This window comes from Jaculus jaculus, chromosome 6 (genome assembly GCF_020740685.1).
Source record: "Jaculus jaculus isolate mJacJac1 chromosome 6, mJacJac1.mat.Y.cur, whole genome shotgun sequence".
NCBI lineage: Eukaryota > Metazoa > Chordata > Mammalia > Rodentia > Dipodidae > Jaculus > Jaculus jaculus.
The window spans coordinates 66,299,173-66,319,306 of NC_059107.1; the positions used below are offsets into that span (position 1 = coordinate 66,299,173).

The following is a 20,134-nucleotide window of genomic DNA, read 5'->3' on the forward strand; positions in this document are numbered from 1 at the left end:
ATTTGATGGAACTTCCCCTGGATCTGTAAGCCTGAAATAAACCCCTTCCTCCCATGTGTCTTGTTTGGGTGGTTATTCCAGCAATGTAGAGTTGACTACAACACAGTATTAAAAAGGTTTCTCATACACACCAGATTATGTGATGGGTTTAGGGGGATAGTGGGTTAATCAAGTATTCAAGTCTTACGAACATGGAGAAAGATGAGGAGTCAGGAGAGAAAGGCCTGGGAGTCTGATCACATGTAATATTGGTGTCTGGAAAGGAACCTGAGGTACTAGAAATGTGAATACTTCGATCTCCTGGCCAGCTATTACCTGGTATAAGACTACAAAGTTTTTTACGGAAATAAAAGAACATCTTTGGAGAAAGCAAAATAAAGAGAAAGAAGAGATAACAGATTGAAATTTTGTTGACCCCGATTCCAGGGCAAATAAAAGGAAGGTTTGGAGGCATGGTAATAAGACACAAGCATAAGAGGAAGAGAGATATGGCAATGAGAATACAGAATAAGATAGATAATGACATGACTTAAGGTAAAACTCATAATAAATAGCTAATATAAATATCATGAAGTGGAACAAAATTACACCTAAGTTTTCTAAAAATATTTATTATTTATTTACTTGAGTGTGTGTGTATTAAGAGGGTGGAAGGGACAGAGAGAAAGAGGGAGAGAGAGAGAAAGGGAGGGAGGGAGGGAAAGAGAACACACATGCCAGGGTTTCCTGCCTCTGCAAACTCCAGATACATATAGCACTTGTACATCTGGTTTTATATGGGTACTGGGAAATTGTACCTGGACCACAAGTGCCTTTACCCACTGAGTCATCTCTCCAAGTCCTAATTTTTTTTTTCAATCTATCATCTCCCTTTATCCATCCCTCTATCTTCCTCCCTCTAGCAACTTATGTATATGGGGGAGGGAGGGATGGGGATAGAACCTAGGGTATTGTGCATGATATGCAAGAGCTCTACCACTGAGATATATCCCCAGCTCTCAGTTTATTTCAGAGATGACACTTTTATTTTTTCCCTTAGATAGTGTCTCACTTTATCCCAGGCTTACCTGGGTCTCACTCTGTAGTCTCAGGCTGGCCTTGAACTCATGGTGATCCTCCCACTTCTGCCTCCCAAGTGCTGGGATTAAAGATATACACTAACATGCCCAAGTGACACGTTTTCTTATTAGCAGTATATACTAATCTATGTCTTGAATGTGAGTTCTGCTCCCTCACAAATAGTATGTCATTTAGTTTTAAATTATATATATATATTTTAATTTTTTAAAAAATATTTTATTTTTGTGCCAGACGTGGTGGCACACACCTTTAATCCCAGCACTCGGGAGGCAGAGGTAGGAGGACTGCTGTGAGTTTGAGGCTACCCTGAGACTACAGAGTGAATCAGGTCAGCCTGGGCTACAGTGAGACCTTACCTCGGGAAACAAAACAAAACAAAAATGTTTTATTTTTATTTATTTGAGAGAAAAAAAGAGGCAGAGAGTGAGGGAGGGGATAAAGAGAAAGAGGCAGAGACAGGGAGAGAGAATGGGTGCGCCAGGGCCTCCAGCCACTGCAAACAAACTCCAGGCGCTTATGCTCCCTTGTGCAGCTGGCTTATGTGGGCCCTGGAGAATAGAACCTGGGTCCTTTGGCTTTGGCTTTGCAAGCAAGCACCTTAACTGATAAGCCATCTCTCCAGTCTCATTCTGATTTTAAAACTTTAACTTTTTTTTTTTTTTTTCGAGGTAGGGTCTCACTCTGGTCCAGGCTGACCTGGAATTAACTCTGTAGTCTCAGGGTGGCCTTGAACTCATGGCGATCCTCCTACCTCTGCCTCCCGAGTGCTGGGATTAAAGGCGTGCGCCACCACGCCCGGCAAAACTTTAACTTTTATTTAGATATACAGAAAAACCTGTTTAAATTTGTAAGATGGAATATTGTGAAATTTCTAAAAAGCTTTCTCCTATCATTTTAAATCAGAAAAAAAAAAGCTAAAATCTGGCTACAGATCTAAATTATTATTTTTTAAATTAATTAATTAATTAATTATTTTATTTATTTGAGAGCAACAGACACAGAGAAAGACAGATAGAGGGAGAGAGAGAGAATGGGCGCGACAGGGCTTCCAGCCTCTGCAAATGAACTCCAGACGCGTGCGCCCCCTTGTACATCTGGCTAACATGGGACCTGGGGAACCGAGCCTCGAACCGGGGTCCTTAGGCTTCACAGGCAAGCGCTTAACCACTAAGCCATCTCTCCAGCCCGAGATCTAAATTATTTTTGATTTTCTATCAAATAAAATATTTCATACCAGAGATGCTTGTTCATTTGCACCCAGACATACCTAAAACACTTTAGATCATCCTTTATTTTCCAAGCTTTTAAAACATATTTCTAAAGAGTCAGAAGAAGAAGTTCAATTAGAATGGCATATATAGTGGTTTTGACATGGATTATTACATCACTGCTAAGGCTGGGTGCCTGCCACATACTAAAACCATTACAGAGATGTGGTCTTTCTACTTCTTTTTTGTTTTTGTTTTACGAGGTAGGGTCTTACTCTGGTCCAGGCTAACCTGAAAATCATTATGTAGTTTCAGGGTGGCCTCGAACTCACAGCAATCCTCCTACCTCTGCCTCCCAAGTGCTGGGATTAAAGGTGTGCACCACCACGCCTGGCTTGTCTTTCTACATCTTATTTGCTTATATAGTACTAAGCATTTTTGGAGAGGCTATGTGTATACTACACAGGGTCTTGAACATGCCAGGCAAATACTCATATGATCATATATGACTAAACACAATCTGCCACAAATGCTGAAGATTTAACAGAAAATTAATTTGGTAGTTATTTCAAAAGATTTAAATTATAATTAGCAAATATATTTGATTGAATCTGACATTTAAGACTAATAATAAAAAAAGAAAAGTCAAATATGGTGGTACATTCCTGTAATCCTAATACTTGGGAAGCAGAAATATGAAGATTGTAGCAAATTTCAGGCCACTCTGGTATACATAGAAAATTCCAAGCCATCCAGAGTTACACATCCAGAGTTACCTTGTCTCAGAAAACAAAGCAAATCAAAACAAATAAGAAAAACTGAAAGCCGGGCATGGTGGTGCACGCCTTTAATCCCAGCACTTGGGAGGCAGAGGTAGGAGAATTGCCATGAGTTCAAGGCCACCCTGAGATGACATAGTTAATTCCAGGTCAGCCTGGACCAGAGTGAGACCCTACCTCGAAAAGCCAAAAAAAAAAAAAAGAAAAAAAGGAAAAACTGAAAAATGAGTTAATTTAAAAAAATTATTTGAGAGAGGGAGAATAAGGCAGACACACAGAGAGAATGGGCATGCCACAGCCTCCTGTCACTGCAAACAAACTACAGACGCATGCACCACTTCATGCATTTGGCTTTAGTGGGTACTGTGGGATCAAACTTAGGTCATCAGGCATTGCAAGCAAATACCTTTAACCATTGAGCCATCTCTCCAGCCCCCAAATGAGCAAATTTAAGAACTAATAGAAAAAGCAGGGATGACTTTTTAAAAAAAAAAATTTTTGTTTTATTTATTTGAGAGCGAGCAAGTGAGTGAGTGAGCAAGGGAGAGATAGAATGGGTGCATGCCAGGGCCTCTAGCCACTGCAAACAAACTCCAGATGCGCGCACCCCCTTGTGCATCTGGCTAACATGGCTCCTGGGGAATCGAGCCTCGAACTGGGGTCCTTAGGCTTCACAGGCAAGCGCTTAGCCGCTAAGCCATGTCTCCAGCCCAGGGATGACTTTTAAACACATTAAAAAAAAATTAAAGTCTGATCCAAAAAGTGTACTGGTTTATCAAATGAAAAAAAAAGCAGGCATAGTAGCACATACCTTTACTCTCAGCACCCAGGAAGCAGAGGTAGGAGGAGCATTGTGAGTTTGAGTCTAGCCTAGGACTACAGAGTGAGTTCCAGGTCAGCATGGACTAGAGTGAAGTCCTTATCACAGACAGACAGACAAATAAACAAACAAACAAACAGGCTGGTACTAAGACTCAACTGGTAGACTGCTTGCTTAGCATGCATGGGGCCCTGGGTTTAATCCCTAGTACTATATAAAAACTGGGTGTAGTGCACTGCCTGGAATCCCTGTACTAAAGATATGGAGGCAGGAGAATCAGACATTCAGGGTCACCCTCAGCTATACAGTGAGTACAAAGCCAAACTGAATTACATGCTACTTTGTCTCAACTGAACATACAAACAAAAAACAGATCATATTACAAAATACTAATTGGCCAGTTTTGCTATTTAAGTATTGTGGAGACTATTAATGAAATACAATATGGGAAAATACACAATGTGAGCACAGGAAATTATATACTATGATTTCATTTTGGCATAAAAATGTGGTTTTTTTTTTTGGGGGGGGGTGTTTCAAGGTAATGTCATGGCCTAGCCCAGGCTGACCTGGAATTCACTACGTAGTCTCAGAGTGGTTTCAACTCATGGTAATCTTCCTACCTCTGCTCCCAAGTGCTGGGATTAAAGGCATGTGCCACCATGCTCGGCCTAACTATGTGTACTTTTTAAGGATTAAGATAATTTCTCCATGATTTTTTTCCCTACAACATATAGTAAATAATTTGTTTTTATTTTATTTTATTTTTTTTTTGACGGGGCAGGGCGTGTTTATTATGATAGGAAAGACTACTCCCTAGGAATTTTAACAAACAAGAACATTTTGCTGGGAGAACAAGACACTAGGATACAAAATTACAAGTGTTTTAACACCAGGTCTGTCCCCAGCTCCACCAAGAAGTGGAAAGACAGTTGAAGCAAACAGGCAATTCTGTAAAACTAGACTTAGAAACCCTACAAATCTGATTAAAATCTAAAACTTGTTTTGCTTTAAAAAATTTAGTATATCAAAAGGCCTGCTTTAGTGACATGCTAAAATCCCACCAAAAAATAACCCCAACACCCCCTTGTCAGTAACAAAGTTGACCAGCCAACTCATACTTCTAAACCCACGTGTGGACAAGTGTTGTGTGTCTTCTAGAGTTAGACACGGGGCTCAGAGACTGCAAGTAATGTGTACCTATCGCCTGCAAAAAATAGGCAGGGAAATCCTGGTAAAATGAGGAACAGTCCCAAATAACCAATTTTTCTAGTACTATGTTCCCCACTGCTACTTCCTTTACTTACAAAGGGGACCCTTGAACCAAATAATTTACCTCACATTTGGCACCCAGTGACCAGGATGTTTGTTTTCTTTAGAAAAACACACATATCCACAACCCTTATATAATTTTTTTGTTTTTACATTTAAATATAAAAATACTACTTTGCTTTGTGTTATAAATGGAGGACCAGGCAGTAAAGAACTTTTCTTCTCTTAAGGTAGGACAGCCATCTGTTGTCGCTGAGCTGCTGTTTGGGAAGGGTGTGGGTGGCTCCAAGCAAGAGAAACACAAGAGGTAAACTAACCCCCAGTTCTTGCTCTTCTCCTAAGCTCCACTAGTGAGAGTTGGTTTAATCTTAAGAACTGAAGGAGACATGCCATCCTAAGTAGTCAGGCCTGCCCTTCCAGCTGTCCTTTAGAGGAAGTTCTCCCCTCCTTCACACACTGCTTTGTGCGGAGGTGGCATCTACCAGACAAGCTCACCTCCAGAGAGAAGCAGTCACCACCTTTCCCTGCGCCCACCCACACATCAGAAAGGAAGAAAACGGGGGCTGGGTACATGGAGATTAAGAACTTGACCCCTCTATCCTGACCAAGAAAAGCAAGGTTCACTGGGCATGAGGAATAAAAAGACCTTGAAATCCCACTTTTGAGTAATGAGGATAATTAAGACACCAGGGAGAGGGAGAGTTGCAGTGGGATGAAGAGCTGGGAAGGGCTCAGTCGCTGGAAGCATCGTCCCCTTAGTTTTTATACTGGAAGGGCTCGTGGCCAGTCTCGTTGAGAAGACACGTACGGATGATGGCCTCTGTCACTGCAAAGGGGTCGCAGTTGGCAGAAGGGCGCCGGTCTTCGAAATAACCCCTCTTCTCCTGGCCGACAGACCGGGGAATGCGGATGCTGGCGCTGCGGTTGGCAACACCGGCGGAAAAGTCGTTGATGTTGGAGGTCTCGTGGAAGCCAGTCAGGCGCCGGGCATTGTCCAGGCCTCCCTTGGAATCGTAGGCACGGATGTGGTACTGGTGCCGCTTGCTGAGTTTCTCAATGGCCTCCTCAATGTACTTCAGGCCATTCTCCTCCCGCGTGGCCTTTGTGCTGAAGTTGGTATGGCAGCCTGCGCCGTTCCAGTTCCCAGGAATGGGCTTAGGGTCAAAGGTTGCAATCACGCCAAAGTCTTCACATACACGATGTAAGATAAAGCGGGCCACCCACAGGTGATCTCCCATGCGGATTCCTTCACAGGGTCCAATTTGGAATTCCCACTGGGCAGGCATTTGTTCCTGTGATCTTGACTCCGGCATACAAGCAGGCCCAGTAGTGAGCCTCCACGATTTCTCTGCTATAGGCTTTGTCAGCTCCCACGCCACAGTAATACGGGCCTTGGGGCCCAGGGAAGCCATTGGAAGGCCAACCAAAGGGGTGCCCATCTGTCCCCATGAGAGTGTATTCCTGCTCCATTCCAAACCAGGGGTGCTGGTTGCTGACCATGTCCATGATCCGCTTACAGGTGTGCCTTAAATTGGTCTCAGCAGGCTTCCGATTATACTTGAAAACTTCACAGAATACCAGCTTGTTGGGATCCTTGCGGAAAGGGTCACGGAACATGGCAACTGGGAGGAGGTACATGTCACTGTTGGAGCCTTCAGACTGGAAAGTGCTAGAGCCATCAAAATTCCATTCCAGCAACTCTTCTACACACTCAGGCTCACAGTCCAGGGTGCGGGTCTTGCAGCGCAGCCCTTCTCCGGTACCATCGATCCAGACATACATGGCTTGGACTTTCTTGCCCTGAGGCAGGGCCATGTACATCTGCTTGATGCCTTTGTTCAAGCTGGAACTTGCTGAGGTGGCCATGGTGGAAGGCGTTCTGGGCGGCTGCGGGTCGGCAGGAAGGAAGGTGGGCAGGCGGCGAGAGCGAGGTGGAGAGAGAGCGCGGAGAGGAGATCGATGTACGGTTCAGACGCTGCGCTCGGCTCCCATTCTCGGCTCTGCCTGTTTTTATTCTTATTTATTTATTTGACAGTGACAGACAGAGAAAGAGGCAGATAGAGAAAGAGAATGGGTGTGCCAGGGCCTCCAGCCACTACAAACGAACTCCTGATGTATGCACCCCCTGTGCATCTATCTGGCTAACGTGGATCCTGGGGAAACGAGCCTTGAACTGGGGTCCTTAAGACTTCACAGGCAAGCGCTTAACTGCTAAGCCATCTCTCCAGCCCCAATATATATTAAATGTTATAATAAGAGAAGCATTATTTAACATCAAGAACTCACCATGTTTCCTTACCTGTAGGTACTAAAGAGTCCTGTTCAATGATCCTTGCAGAAGCCAAGTCACTAATAATATACTGTAACCGTAAGTGTCTGAACACCGATATGAATGGTTTTCCTTGCTCAGTTTCAAGAAAGGTCATCCCTTCAAAATCTGTTAAAAAAAAAAAAAAGTTTAAATTAAATAGTATTCTTATCGCGGAAGAGGTGGCAGAAAGAATATAGAAGCCAAAGGAAGGGTAGGACTCCTTATAATGTGCTCCCTGACAGAAAATGGCCTGGATATCCATGACCTCACAGTGCCTGACACTACCTACACAAGACCATCATAATAGGAGGAAAAGATCATGACCTCAAAATAAAAGAGCAACTGATTGAAATGGAGAGAATGGAGTTTCAAAGGGGAAAGTGGGGGGAGGGCAGGTATTACCATGGGGTATTTTTTGTAATCATGGTAGTTGTTAATGAAAAAAAAATTGTTTTGAAAAGAAAAAAAATAGTTATTCTTCTCCAGCTATTCATTTTATGGACATTATTATTATGGCCAGCAAGGTAGGAGAGGCATATGTGAGGAAAGTACTCAGGATTAGACTGTCTCTATGAAGTGCTTTCACAAGGACTGGCACATCAGTGAACCTAGAACCCAGAAGGCTCCTGCTGAGTTTTCACAAAATACCCAGGACAGGACAGCTTCTGATGCTTCTGATTCCATCTAGTTCATATATTCTCTGCTGCAACATCAGATAAGGCAGTTATTAGAGATTTGTAACCTATGAGGAGTATTACTTATTACTAAAATAATTAATGTTTGCAAAATCTATGAGTAATTTTTTTCTCTTATGGAAAGTCGAATGTTATTTTTTTAAAAAATTTTTTATTTATTTATTTGAGAGCGATAGACACAGAGAGAAAGACAGATAGAGGGAGAGAGAGAATGGGCGCGCCAGGGCTTCCAGCCTCTGCAAACGAACTCCAGACGCATGCGCCCCCTTGTGCATCTGGCTAACGTGGGACCTGGGGAACCGAGCCTCGAACCGGGGTCCTTAGGCTTCACAGGCAAGCGCTTAACCGCTAAGCCATCTCTCCAGCCCTCGAATGTTATTTTTAATAATTGCTGCATTCCAACGTGCTCTTATGAATGGGAACAAAATGTCCAGTTACTTCTATCAATTAGGAATTTATACACAATAAACCTTAGTTTGTTTTCTGTTAAACAAAGTATACCCATTGGAGTATATTCAGCCCTGTTGTTATTATTGGTAAGGGAAAAAGGTGAAAGTTGCCATTTCATAGACTCCTATCTCAAACCATGCTTCACATAAACAGTTTCCTTTGAACTAGAAAGGTGTTCTCCACTAAAATATTTTATGAAAATTGTGAAAAGACAACCTATGCAAAAGTTTTCCACAATTTTCAGTTTGAACTAGGATTTCATTATGTACTCTAAACTGGCTTTGAACTCTAGGTCCTCCTACCAGCCTCTAGAGTTCCAAGATTATAGATGTGTTCCACCAGACCCAGCTCTTAATTCTTTTCTTTTTTCCAAGGCAGGGTCTCACTCTGTAGTCCCATGCTGGCCTCAAACTCATGGTGATCCTTCTACCTCTGCCTCATGAGTGCTGGGATTAAGGGTGTGTGCCACCAAGCTAGGGTCAAATTTTTTATCTCATTCTTTTCTACTCCTACGGCATCTTTCAAGAGTCAAGCAGAGCAAGTAAGAAAGTACACTTATTAAACATTGGGGCTGAGTGGACAAAGGCGCTTGCTTCTAAGCTTGCTAGCATGAGTTCAATTTCCCAGTACACACAGAACAGTCTGATACCATGTGATGTATGCATCTATACTTCCAACATACCTATGGCAATGGGTAGTGGAGCCATAAGAATCTGGAAAGCTTGTGGGCCAGTTAAGACATGCACACATGTAGTGGCAAAAACAAGTGAAACCCTGTCTCAAGCAAGGAAGAAGGAGAGAACAAACACCACAAAGCTGTTCTGAGATCCCAACACACATGCTGTAGTACTCAGGTGCCCTCTCCCAAACCATACAAATACATATATACACACATAACAAAACTAACAGTTACTTTGCCCATATATATGTGCAGACTATGACAGGTTTATATCTTGTCTCTTTATCTCATGGGTCCTTTTCAAAGTGGGTAAATCAAAGTGATTAAAGAGACTGAGGTAGAAGAAGGTCTGTGAGTTCAAGGCCAGCCTGGGGCTACAAAGTAAGTTCCAGATCAGCCCCTGAACTACAGTGAGATGTTACCTTGAATTTTAAAAGAAAAAAAAAAGTCTGGAGCAATGGCTCAGAGTTGCTTGTTAGCAAAGTCTGATGGTCTGGGTTTGAAAATTCCCCAGTACCCATGTAAAGCCAGATGCACAAAGTGACACTTGCATCTGGAGTCCATTTGCAGTGGCAGGAGGCCCTAAGGGCATCCATTTCCTCTCTCATTGTTTCCTTGAAAACAAATTTTAAAAAAATGAGGGCTGGAGAGATGGCTCAGAAGTTAAAGATGCTTGCTAGCAAAGCCTGATGGTCTGAGTTTGATTTCTCAGTACCCATTATAAACGTTATAAAGCCTCTGATGCACAAAGTGGTGCATACATCTGGAGTTCATCCGCAGTGGTAAGAGGCCCTGGCATGCCCATACCATCTCTCAAATAAATAAATAAAAATATTAAAAATTATTATTATTATTATTTTTGGTTTTTCAAGGTGGGGTCTCACTCTAGCTCAGGCTGACCTGGAATTCACTATGTAGTCTCAGGGTGGCCTTGAACTCATGGTATCTCCTACCTCTGCCTCCCAAGTGCTGGGATTAAAGGCATGTGCCACCACGCCTGGCAAAAAAATTTATTCTTTTTAAAAATTATTTATTTATTTGAGAAAGCGAGAGAGGGAAAGAAGCTGAGAGAGAGAGAGAGAGGGAGAGAGAGACAATGGGCCTCCAGACACTGCAAATGAACTCCAAATGCATGCACCACCTTGTGCCTCTGGCTTATGTGAGTCCTAGGAAATTGAACCGAGGTCCTTTGGCTTTGTAGGCACATGCCTTAAGCGCTAAGCCATCTCTCCAGACCTCTATTTTTTTTTTTAATTAAGTATATACTTTGTATGGAGACATTTGTGTTGGTAACCTCCTCCCTTACCCCAATTCACTGAGGGCCCGCCTCAGTGGGATTGCTGATATTCCTTAAGGGATTGTGGGTTTTGAGTTATGATAGCAGCAGTTATTGGGGAGGGGGGGTTAAACTTTTTTTTTTTTTTTAATGACTGGCTCATTTACTTTTGTAAGAAATCATGAAATCAAAACAATTATGTTTAAAGATACCTTGCCAGAAACCATGTGGCCATTCTAACTGTATTAGCTGAACCAATGGCAGTCTGAAAAGTCAAATAATGAAGAAAACTTAAAGAGATATGCCAATAGTTAAAGAGTCAGAGACCTTCTATTTCTTGAGTATGCATCATTTATGCAACCTTAGACCTGTTTGATCTCAATGGACTCATAGAGACATACATTGAAAAACAGTGTTGGAGTTAAGGTGGGGAGGACGATTCCAGGCTGAGACCTGAGTTGACCAGAGGTTCCTTTGCTCTTGCAGTGTACCCCTAGAACACAGCAGCTTCTGGTTATGCCAACATTTATCCAGCACCAGTTCCCACTGAATCCTTTGTCTTCCTAACTTTTTCATCTGATGTTTCTTTTAGATGTCTTTCCCTGTTTTAAATTCTTTCTTCTCCTTTATAATTTTTATAATGTAACAATAAAGTATAATTTAAGATATAAATCGTATTTTGTTCTTTAAGTAAATTAGATTTCATTGATATGGTCCTTTACATATTATTAGTCCAGGCACTTAACAGAAAAACAAACAAACAAACATTGGCTTTGAGCTAGGAAACTTATTTATGTAATCTTTTTAAGATCTCATGTAGCTTAGGCTGACCTTGAATTCACCATGCACTTGAGAGTAACCTGATTTGTCTTGCCTCCATCTCTTAAGTGCTGGGATTATAGATGTACAGCCCTTTACCTGGCTTATATAAAATATTTTTTTAAAAAACATTTTGAAAAATATGTATTTAGCTTGAAATCAGGCAATTCAGACTAACCTGTGTCATGAAAAATGCTACAAATCAGAGACTATTTCTCATAGAACACCACAGATATATATGCAAGCAGGACACAGTAACTCATACCTGTAATCCCAGCCCTTCGGAGGGTGAAACAGAAGGACTGCTATTAGTTTTGAGGTCAGCTTAAGCTACATGGTGAGTTCCAGGCCAGCTTGGGCTATAAAATGAGACCTTGTCTCGAAAACAAAGAGCACCCAAAATAAAAACCAAAATAACAAGAAAACAAACAAAAAGCAGTTGATCTTTACCAATCTTTAGTTGTTTCCACTGTGACAGAAAGAAGTTATGGATGCTATTCCTGTAAGACAGCAGTCCACATGCCCATACCTAAGTATCTATTTCTAGTCAATGATACACAGAAGCCTCTCCATAGGCCTCCATGTTAATCTTGCCTGATAGACGGGGCATGAGTTATCAGGGAAAAGTCAGTGAGTTCAAACAAACAACAAATATAATCACCAAGGTCTATTGGTAACAAAAATGGGGAAACCCACAGTTTTAGAGGAATTAAGTACAGTTCAGACATTCCTAGGTAAGGGCATTTTTCTTATCTAGCCTTGATTTTCTCAACAGGCTGAATTAGAAATTTGCTAAGGTCCTTTCTAGCTCTACAAGTCTGTGAACATGTCAGGGCCTGATTTTAATAAAATTTCATCAAAAAGGTGTGGGGGAAGAAAAGTCAATGAAAATTTCAGGCATACCCTTTTTCCATTTGGAAAACCAGACATCTGTTTCTGTCAAAAGCTGTTTTAAAGATCCATTCCAAGAAGGCACCAGTTGAAGGAACATCCACTAGGTTAAAAAAAATCAAAAAAGCTTCATCATCTTATAATTATATTTTCAAGTTGCCCCATCATTAGAGATAGTATCTAACAGACTTCAGTTTTATAAGCAACTGAAATAATGCAGAACTATTTTAAGCTTTAAATTCATCATAACATAAAATTGAAGCCCGGTGATAAAAACCGGATATATATGTACTAAGAAGCAAGCTAGTCCCTGAAAAGCATTAATGATCACAAATGGAACCTGGACCTTCACTATTTTTCAGATAACCCCAGGGGGCCTCCTTTCTCCACCCACCTTCTATACACTGGGGTTACAAGTGTGGCCACCTCTTTAACATGGGTCTTGGGTCTGAACTTGGGCCCTCAGGTTTGCATGGCAAGTGGTATCACTTACTGAGCCCTCCCTTCAGTCCCATCAATACCTTTTTTAAAGCTGTATATACATCCATCTCCACTTGCATCACAAATAAATTAGATGAACCAATGAGCTGTTTCATAACGTTTATACTGGAAAAGACAAAACACAGGAGTGAGCTTTATCATCCACCTGCAGCCTAAAAGACTTTGGTGGAACTAACATCACTGTCTATTATTAAATAAAAATACAGAATTAAAAACAGCAGCAGGCCAGGTGTGGTGGCGCATGTCTTTAATCCCAGCACGTGGGAGGCAGAGGTAGGAGGATCTTGCAGAATTCAAGGCCACCCTGAGACTACACAGTGAATTCTACAGCGAGAACCTAGCCAACCCCACCAAAAAACACCAAGCAAACAAAAAATCCCTGGGCAAACCCATCCAAACATAATGCTTTTAATATAGAAACTGATGAAAGGCCTTGATCTGTTCATTAGTAAGTTTACAGCAAGGGGATGTGCTCCTTCTGGTAAAGCAGCAGCTTTCTATCGTCACATTTCTATGTGAACAATGTAACAAAAGACACTTGTTAAAACTTACTAAGACAACTAAATCTTCAAAGCAATATGTCTTCTTTTTTCCTTTTCTGAGGCACAGTGTTGTTACATAGCCCAGGCTGTCCTCAAGCTCACTATCCTCCTGTCTTACATTTCCCAGTGCTAGAATTATAAGCATGAGCCACTATACCTTACTTGAAATAATCTGTAATCTGTAAAGATTCAGACAAAAAAATGTTTATATGTTTAAATTTGGAGTGGAAATATCACTGGTTGGGTGTTCTGTTTCTCCTTTTATTCCCCTTTCCTTTAAGCTAAATCCACCCTAAAAAGCTTTTGGGTTTTAGATTACTATGACCAGCTTTATTCTGGAAAAAGCTCACTGAGTTGATGAAGGAAAAGTTAGTGTGTGTCTGGCAGTTACTGATCACTTGTTTATGCCATCTCCACATGATGGATGTGTCATATGGCAAAGGAAAGAAAAGAATCCCAAGCACCCCAAGATTGGTGGTCTAGCCATGAAAAAAAAACCCATTTCTATAAACTGTTTTATTTAAAAACTTTGAGTTTCATTTATTCCATAATGTATTTAAACATAAAAACATGTAACTTCATCACACCTTTTCTACCCCAAAATTAAAACCAGCATTTTAGTCAGCTGTAAAACAGTAAGACTTTAGTTTGAGTAATCCTGAAATGTGGACCCTAAAGTCTTTAAAAATCATTTCATCCAGATTTTGTCCACCCTATAACAGATAACTCAGCCTCATTCTACAGAAGACTGGCAGCAGAAAACATGGCACAACCATCTCTGTATTCTTCGTTAACACTGAATAGTGCATCCTTAATCTATAAGGAACATTCAAAAAATGTTCACTGAACAAAGCAAAGAATGAGTGACACATAAGTAGAATTAATTTGTAAGGCCAACTTAACCATGAATTTAATTTCAGTAAACTCAGTAAAAATTTAAAAAATTTCTCAATTTCTCATGATAAAGATGGCTTTCAAATGATAAATTTTAGATTCTCTAAAGGCCTAACTGAAGTAAAGTAGCATCTGAAACTGCTGTCCAGTCTTATAGCTGCAATGGAATTCTCGGTTAAAATAGGGGCTAGAGAGATGGCTTAGCAGTTAAGGCATTTGCCTGAAAAGCCAAAGGACCCAATTTCAATTCCTCAGGACCCACGTAAGCCAGATGCACAGAGGTACATGCATCTGGAGTTCATTTGCAGTGGCTACAGGCCCTCGTGTGCCCATTCTCTCTTTTCTCTCCATCTTTCTCTACTCTCTGCTTGCAAATAAATAATAATAAAAAAATTGGTTAAAGTAATACAAATCAATTTTGCCACTTACAACAAAGAAATATGTATATGTTTCTTCAGTTCAAAGACGACTTAATACCTTTCATTAAATTGTTTACTTTTTCATAAGTAACATTTTTGTATTCTACAAAAACATCTTAAATACTTAAGCAAGGGTGCCCAGCTAGCTCAGTTAGCAGAGAATGAGACTCTTAAATATTTGAACAAACGAAAAGCATTTATTTTAGGATCATTAATGGTAAAGTTATTTAGAATTCAAATACCTGAGTTCTTTAAAAAGTTCAACACTCTGGTGAGTCATCAAATTATTTAGAAGCCACTCAAGGCACCTGAAATAAAACACCTAATTATTATTTTGTGTATCATGTACTTACAATTTACTGAGTAGTGTTAGAGTTAAAAACTATTAATCATGCCATGCTGTGCTCAAACTTTACCTTAATAATCTAAAAGTATTGTTTCTGTCAGTAGTTATGAAAGAAATATTCTTTTTCTATTAATAGAATTATTTCTAATTAGTGAAACAATGTTTGTTACATAGTTTATGAAGGAGCTTACATATTTCTGTAAGTTTCTATAAAACCTAAAATCTATAATTCTCAAGATTTCAAAAAATATTGCTAGTAATTACTAATAATGTCTATTATGCCACTTCTTAAATACTTTTACTAGAATATGGACTATAAAGAGTGGCCACAACTTTTAAAAGCACATATAACCCACCCATGTTACTCACAAAGGCACTTCTGAGGAATTTACTAATTAGTCCAAAAGTGGGGGAGGGGGGGCTTTTAAATTAACAAGATTCTATCCTTTAATCTTCCTTCCCTCCCTCCTTCCTTTTGTTTTCTGAGGTAGGGCCTAGCTCTAGCCCAGGCTGACCTGGAATCCTCAAACTCACAGCAATCCTCCTACCTCTGCCTCCTGAGTGCTGGGATTAATGGCATGCACCACCAAGCCCAGCCTGCTTGCTTCTTTCTCTGTCTCTCTTTACATTCTCTTAAGAAACCAGAGCAACCAAATCCCCATAAGTAGGATGGGAGAAAAACAAAACAAGAAAACCAACTCACTTTTTTTTTACAGAATCTAATCCATAGGTCCCTGCTGATGTGTAATAGCCACACACAGTTTTCACATTAATTGTTTCCTTCATTGTCTCACCACATTGTTGTATTAAACCATCCTGTAAATATAAATAAGTGCTGGAAAAGGCCCATTTCATGTGGAGAAAAAATTAGCTCTAATATGTGCTTTTATGTATTAAAAGAAAACAATGACAACATAATAAAACAGGAAGAAAACTCAGTAAGACTAAGTTTTTTCTAAGTCCATTAAAAATCTGAAAAAAAATCTAGCAAGTATTCAATTAAATACTTGGAATTGAAAAATAGAAAGCAGGGGATAGGGAACAGAGGGAAAGAAATATTTGCTTTTGAACCCAGGCTCACAAGCTTTGCAAACAAGTGTCTTTAACTTCTGAGCCATCTTCCCAGCTCTATTATTCTCTTTATCTTCTATTTTTTTCCTTCTCTCGAGACTTTTGCAGATTTCTTTGGCAGTTTTGCCTGTCCATTTTCCTTCCCTAGTTTTTCAAGGTAGGGTCTCACTCTAGCCCAGGTTGACCTAGAATTCACTATGCATTCTCAGGCTGGCTTCAAATTCATAGCAATCCTCTTACCTCTCTCTCCTGAGTGCTGAGATAAAAGGTGTGCACCACTACACCCAGCTTTGCCTGTCCTTTTTAAGTTAAAAGCATTTTTTATTTTTGCATGTGTGTTTGTGCATATATGAAGACCAGAGGTTGACATCAGATGTCTTCCTCAGTTTCTCTCTACCTTATTATTATAAATACTTTTAAACTTCACTAAGCATTGTTCTATTAATTTATATTATTTGCCTGTCTGGTCCTTGGTTAGCTATAATATAATGTATAGTTTGAGGCCAACCTGAGACTACAGAGTGACTTCCAGGTCAGCCTGTAGGTGAGACCCTACCTCAAAAAAAAAAAAAAAAAAAAAAAAGAACTCACAGCGATCCTCCTACCTCTGCCTCCTGAGTGCTGGGATTAAAGGCGTGCACTATCACACCTGACTTCCACCTTTTTTTTTCTTTTAGTCCACCTCATATTTTGAGATCAGGTCTCTTATTGAACTCTGACCTTACTGTAGCCAGCAAGACCTACGGGATCCCCCTGACTATGCCTCCCTGATGCTGTGATTGCAGGTGTGTGCCATGACACTTGGCATTTATGTAAATGCTGAGGATCCAAACGCAGGTCTTAATGCTTGTGCAGCAAACACCTTATTTACTGAGCCATCTCCCCAGCCTTCAATTAAGAACTTTTTATAAACTTAGCTAACCAAGTGGTTAGCTAACCAAGGGCCTGACAGGCAAAAAATATAAAATTAATAGAGCAGCACTTAGTGAAGTTTAAAAGTATGAGCACATAATAGGCATATCTAAGACAAGCATATTGTAGCTTAAACAATTTAAAAAAATTTAATCTAAGATACTTTAATAAACTAAAGAATGAAAAGAATCAGGGCTGGAGAGATGGCTTAGCAGTTAAGGCATTTGCCTGTAAAGCCAAAGACCTCGGTTCAATTCCCCAGGACCCACATAAGCCAGATGTACAAGGGGGCACATGCATGTGGAGTTTGTTGCAGTGGCTGGAGGCCCTGGCACGCCTTTTCTCTCCCGCTCTCTGCCTCTTTCTCACTCTCAAATAAATAAAGTTTTTTTTTAAAAAAAAGAATGAAAAGAATGCTAGCTTTGGGCTGGAGAGATGGCTTAGTGGTTAAGTGCTTACCTGTGAAGCCTAAGGACCCCGGTTCGAGGCTCGGTTCCCCAGGTCCCACGTTAGCCAGATGCACAAGGGGGCGCATGCGTCTGGAGTTCGTTTGCAGAGGCTGGAAGCCCTGGCGCACCCATTCTCTCTCTCTTCCTCTATCTGTCTTTCTCTCTGTGTCTGTCGCTCTCAAATAAATAAATAAATAAATAAATAGAATGCTAGCGTTAAAAACATATGATTTATTTATTTAATTTATCTGAGAGAGAAAGAGCACACCTCTAGCCACTGCAGACAAACTTCAGATGCACGTGCCACCCTGTGCATTTGGCTTTACACAGGAACTGGGGAATTGAACCTGAGTCCTTTTGGCTTTGCAGGCAAGGGCTTCAAGTGCTAAGACATCTCCCTAGCCTGAAAAAATATATATACATATACATACATACATACATATATATGTGTGTGTGTGTGTATACATATATATATATATATATATATATATATATATATATATATATATATATAGTTTTTTGTTTTTTTTTTTTAGGTAGGGTCTCACTCTGGTCCAGGCTGACCTGGAATTAACTATGTAGCCTCAGGGTGGCCCTGAACTCACAGTGGCGATCCTCCTGCCTCTGCCTCCTGAGTACTGGGATTAAAAGCGTGTGCTACCATGCCTGGCTGAATATTGGTAGTTTTAATTCAAATTTCTGAAATATATTTATCATGCATATATGCTATTAAGAGTAAATTATAAAAATACTGAGAGAGTAGATTTAGAATAAGACCAAAATGATCAGTTAGAAAATAAGATATATTACTTGGAAATAAGTATTACAAAGATAAAAATATTCTGAAAACCAAATAATCTCAGTCACAAATATTGAGCAAGCTATTAATACTTCAAATAGATCGGCATTTATTTATTTGCCAGCAGAGAAGGAACAAAAGAAGGAAAGGAAAGAAGGAAGGGTGTGCTAGGACATCTTGCTGTTGCAAACTCCAGATGCATGAGCCACTTTGTGCATCTGTTTTTTTAATAATATTTTATTTTTCTTTACTTATTTGAGAGAGATAGAAATAGGCAGAGAGGGGGAGAGAGAATGGGTGTGCCAGGGCCTCCAGCTGCTGCAAACGAACTCCAGATGCATGCACCCCCTTGTGCATCTGGCTTACGTGGGTCCTGGGGAATTGAATCTGAGTTCTTTGGCTTTGCAGGCAAGCACCATAACCACTAAGCCATTTCTCCAGTCCCAGTGCATCTGGTTTTAGTGGGGTACTGGGGCGTTGAGCTCAGGCTGACAGGCTTTGCTGAGTCATCTCACCAGTCCCTTAATGGTTTTTTTTTTTTGTTGTTGTTTTTTTTTTTTTTTTTGAGGTAGGGTTTCACTCTAGCTTAAACTGACCTGGAATGTACTATGTAATCTCAGGGTGGCCTCACTGCGATCCTCCTATCTCTGCCTCCAAAATGCTGGGATTAAAGGTGTGTGCCATACCACCACACCACGCCCGGTATCCTAGTCCCTTAACTTTTAAAAGTCTTTTATTTCATTTATTTGCAAGGACAGGGAGAGAATAAATGAATGCACACATGAATGTGTGCCAAGGCCTCCAGCTGCTGCAAATGAACTCCAGATGCATGTGCCACTCTGTGCATCTGGCTCTACGTGGGCACTGGAGATTTGAACTGGGGTCATTAGCCTTTATAGGTGAGTGCCTTAATCACTGAGCAATCTTACCAGCCCAGCCCAACCCATAATTTTCTTTTCATTTTATTTCTTTTCTTTTCTTTTTTTTTTTTTTTTTGAGTAAAACAGAACATTGACTCTATTTGGGTTTTAAACTTACCTTAAGTCATTCTAGCCTCCTTCCTTTCCTCTTAACATGTTAAATGACATCCTAAAGGAGCAGACCTGCTTATTCTCTGGAGCAGCCCTTACTTCTTCTTTGTTTACTGCCACTACATTCATCTAGACTAATGTAGAAAGTTTTCCTTTTTTTTACTGTGTTCATGCATGAGCATGTATGTACATGCATGCACATGAGTGTGCAGTAAGCCATCTACCTTAATTTTATTTTTTGTTCTTTCTGAGGAAGGGTTTCACTCTAGCCCAAGCTATTCACTATGTAGTCTCAGGGTGGCCTCGAACTCAAGACAATCCTCCTACCTCTGTCTGAGTACTGGGATTAAAAGCGTGTGACACCATACCTAGCTTCACTTTGTTTTTTTTATATATATATATTTTTTTTTTGCTCATTTTTTTATTTATTTGAGAGCAATAGAGAGAGAGAGAGAGAGAGAGAGAGAAAGGCAGATAGAGAGAGAGGTAGAGAGAGAGAGAGAGAGAGAAAGAATGGGCGCGCCAGGGCCTCCAGCCACTGCAAACGAACTCCAGACGCATGTGCCACCTTGTGCATCTGGCTAACATGGGTCCTGGGGAACCAAGCCTCGAACCGGGGTCCTTAGGCTTCACAGGCAAGCGCTTAACTGCTAAGCCATCTCTCCAGCCCTTCACTTTGTTTTTTGATTACAGGTTATTTCACTGGTTTGGAGCTTGCTCGTTAGGCTAAACTGACTGGCCAGTGAGTCTCTGAGATTGCCTGTTCCCACTTCTGTAGGGATGGGGTTAAAGGAATATGCCAACATGCCCAGCTTAAAAAAGTTTTTTTTAGAAGAAAACATGGGTTCTGGGGATTAACTCAGGTCCTCATGCATGCATGGCAAGTCCTT

At 40.6% G+C, this 20,134-nt stretch overlaps 1 protein-coding gene and 1 pseudogene across 1 annotated transcript in view; both read right to left on the reverse strand.

The window, feature by feature from the left end:
* The window catches only part of Gmcl1 (germ cell-less 1, spermatogenesis associated), a 68,876-nt gene that overhangs the window by 32,177 nt on the left and 16,565 nt on the right, over positions 1 to 20,134 (reverse strand). The window contains exons 5-9 of the mRNA XM_045152496.1: positions 15,686 to 15,798; positions 14,879 to 14,944; positions 12,802 to 12,886; positions 12,293 to 12,383; positions 7,459 to 7,596 (exon numbers count right to left, since the gene is read on the reverse strand). Of these exons, the coding sequence (XP_045008431.1) occupies positions 7,459 to 7,596; positions 12,293 to 12,383; positions 12,802 to 12,886; positions 14,879 to 14,944; positions 15,686 to 15,798 (493 nt within the window). The remainder of the gene's footprint in view (positions 1 to 7,458; positions 7,597 to 12,292; positions 12,384 to 12,801; positions 12,887 to 14,878; positions 14,945 to 15,685; positions 15,799 to 20,134) is intronic.
* LOC123461573 lies at positions 5,629 to 7,025 on the reverse strand (annotated as a pseudogene).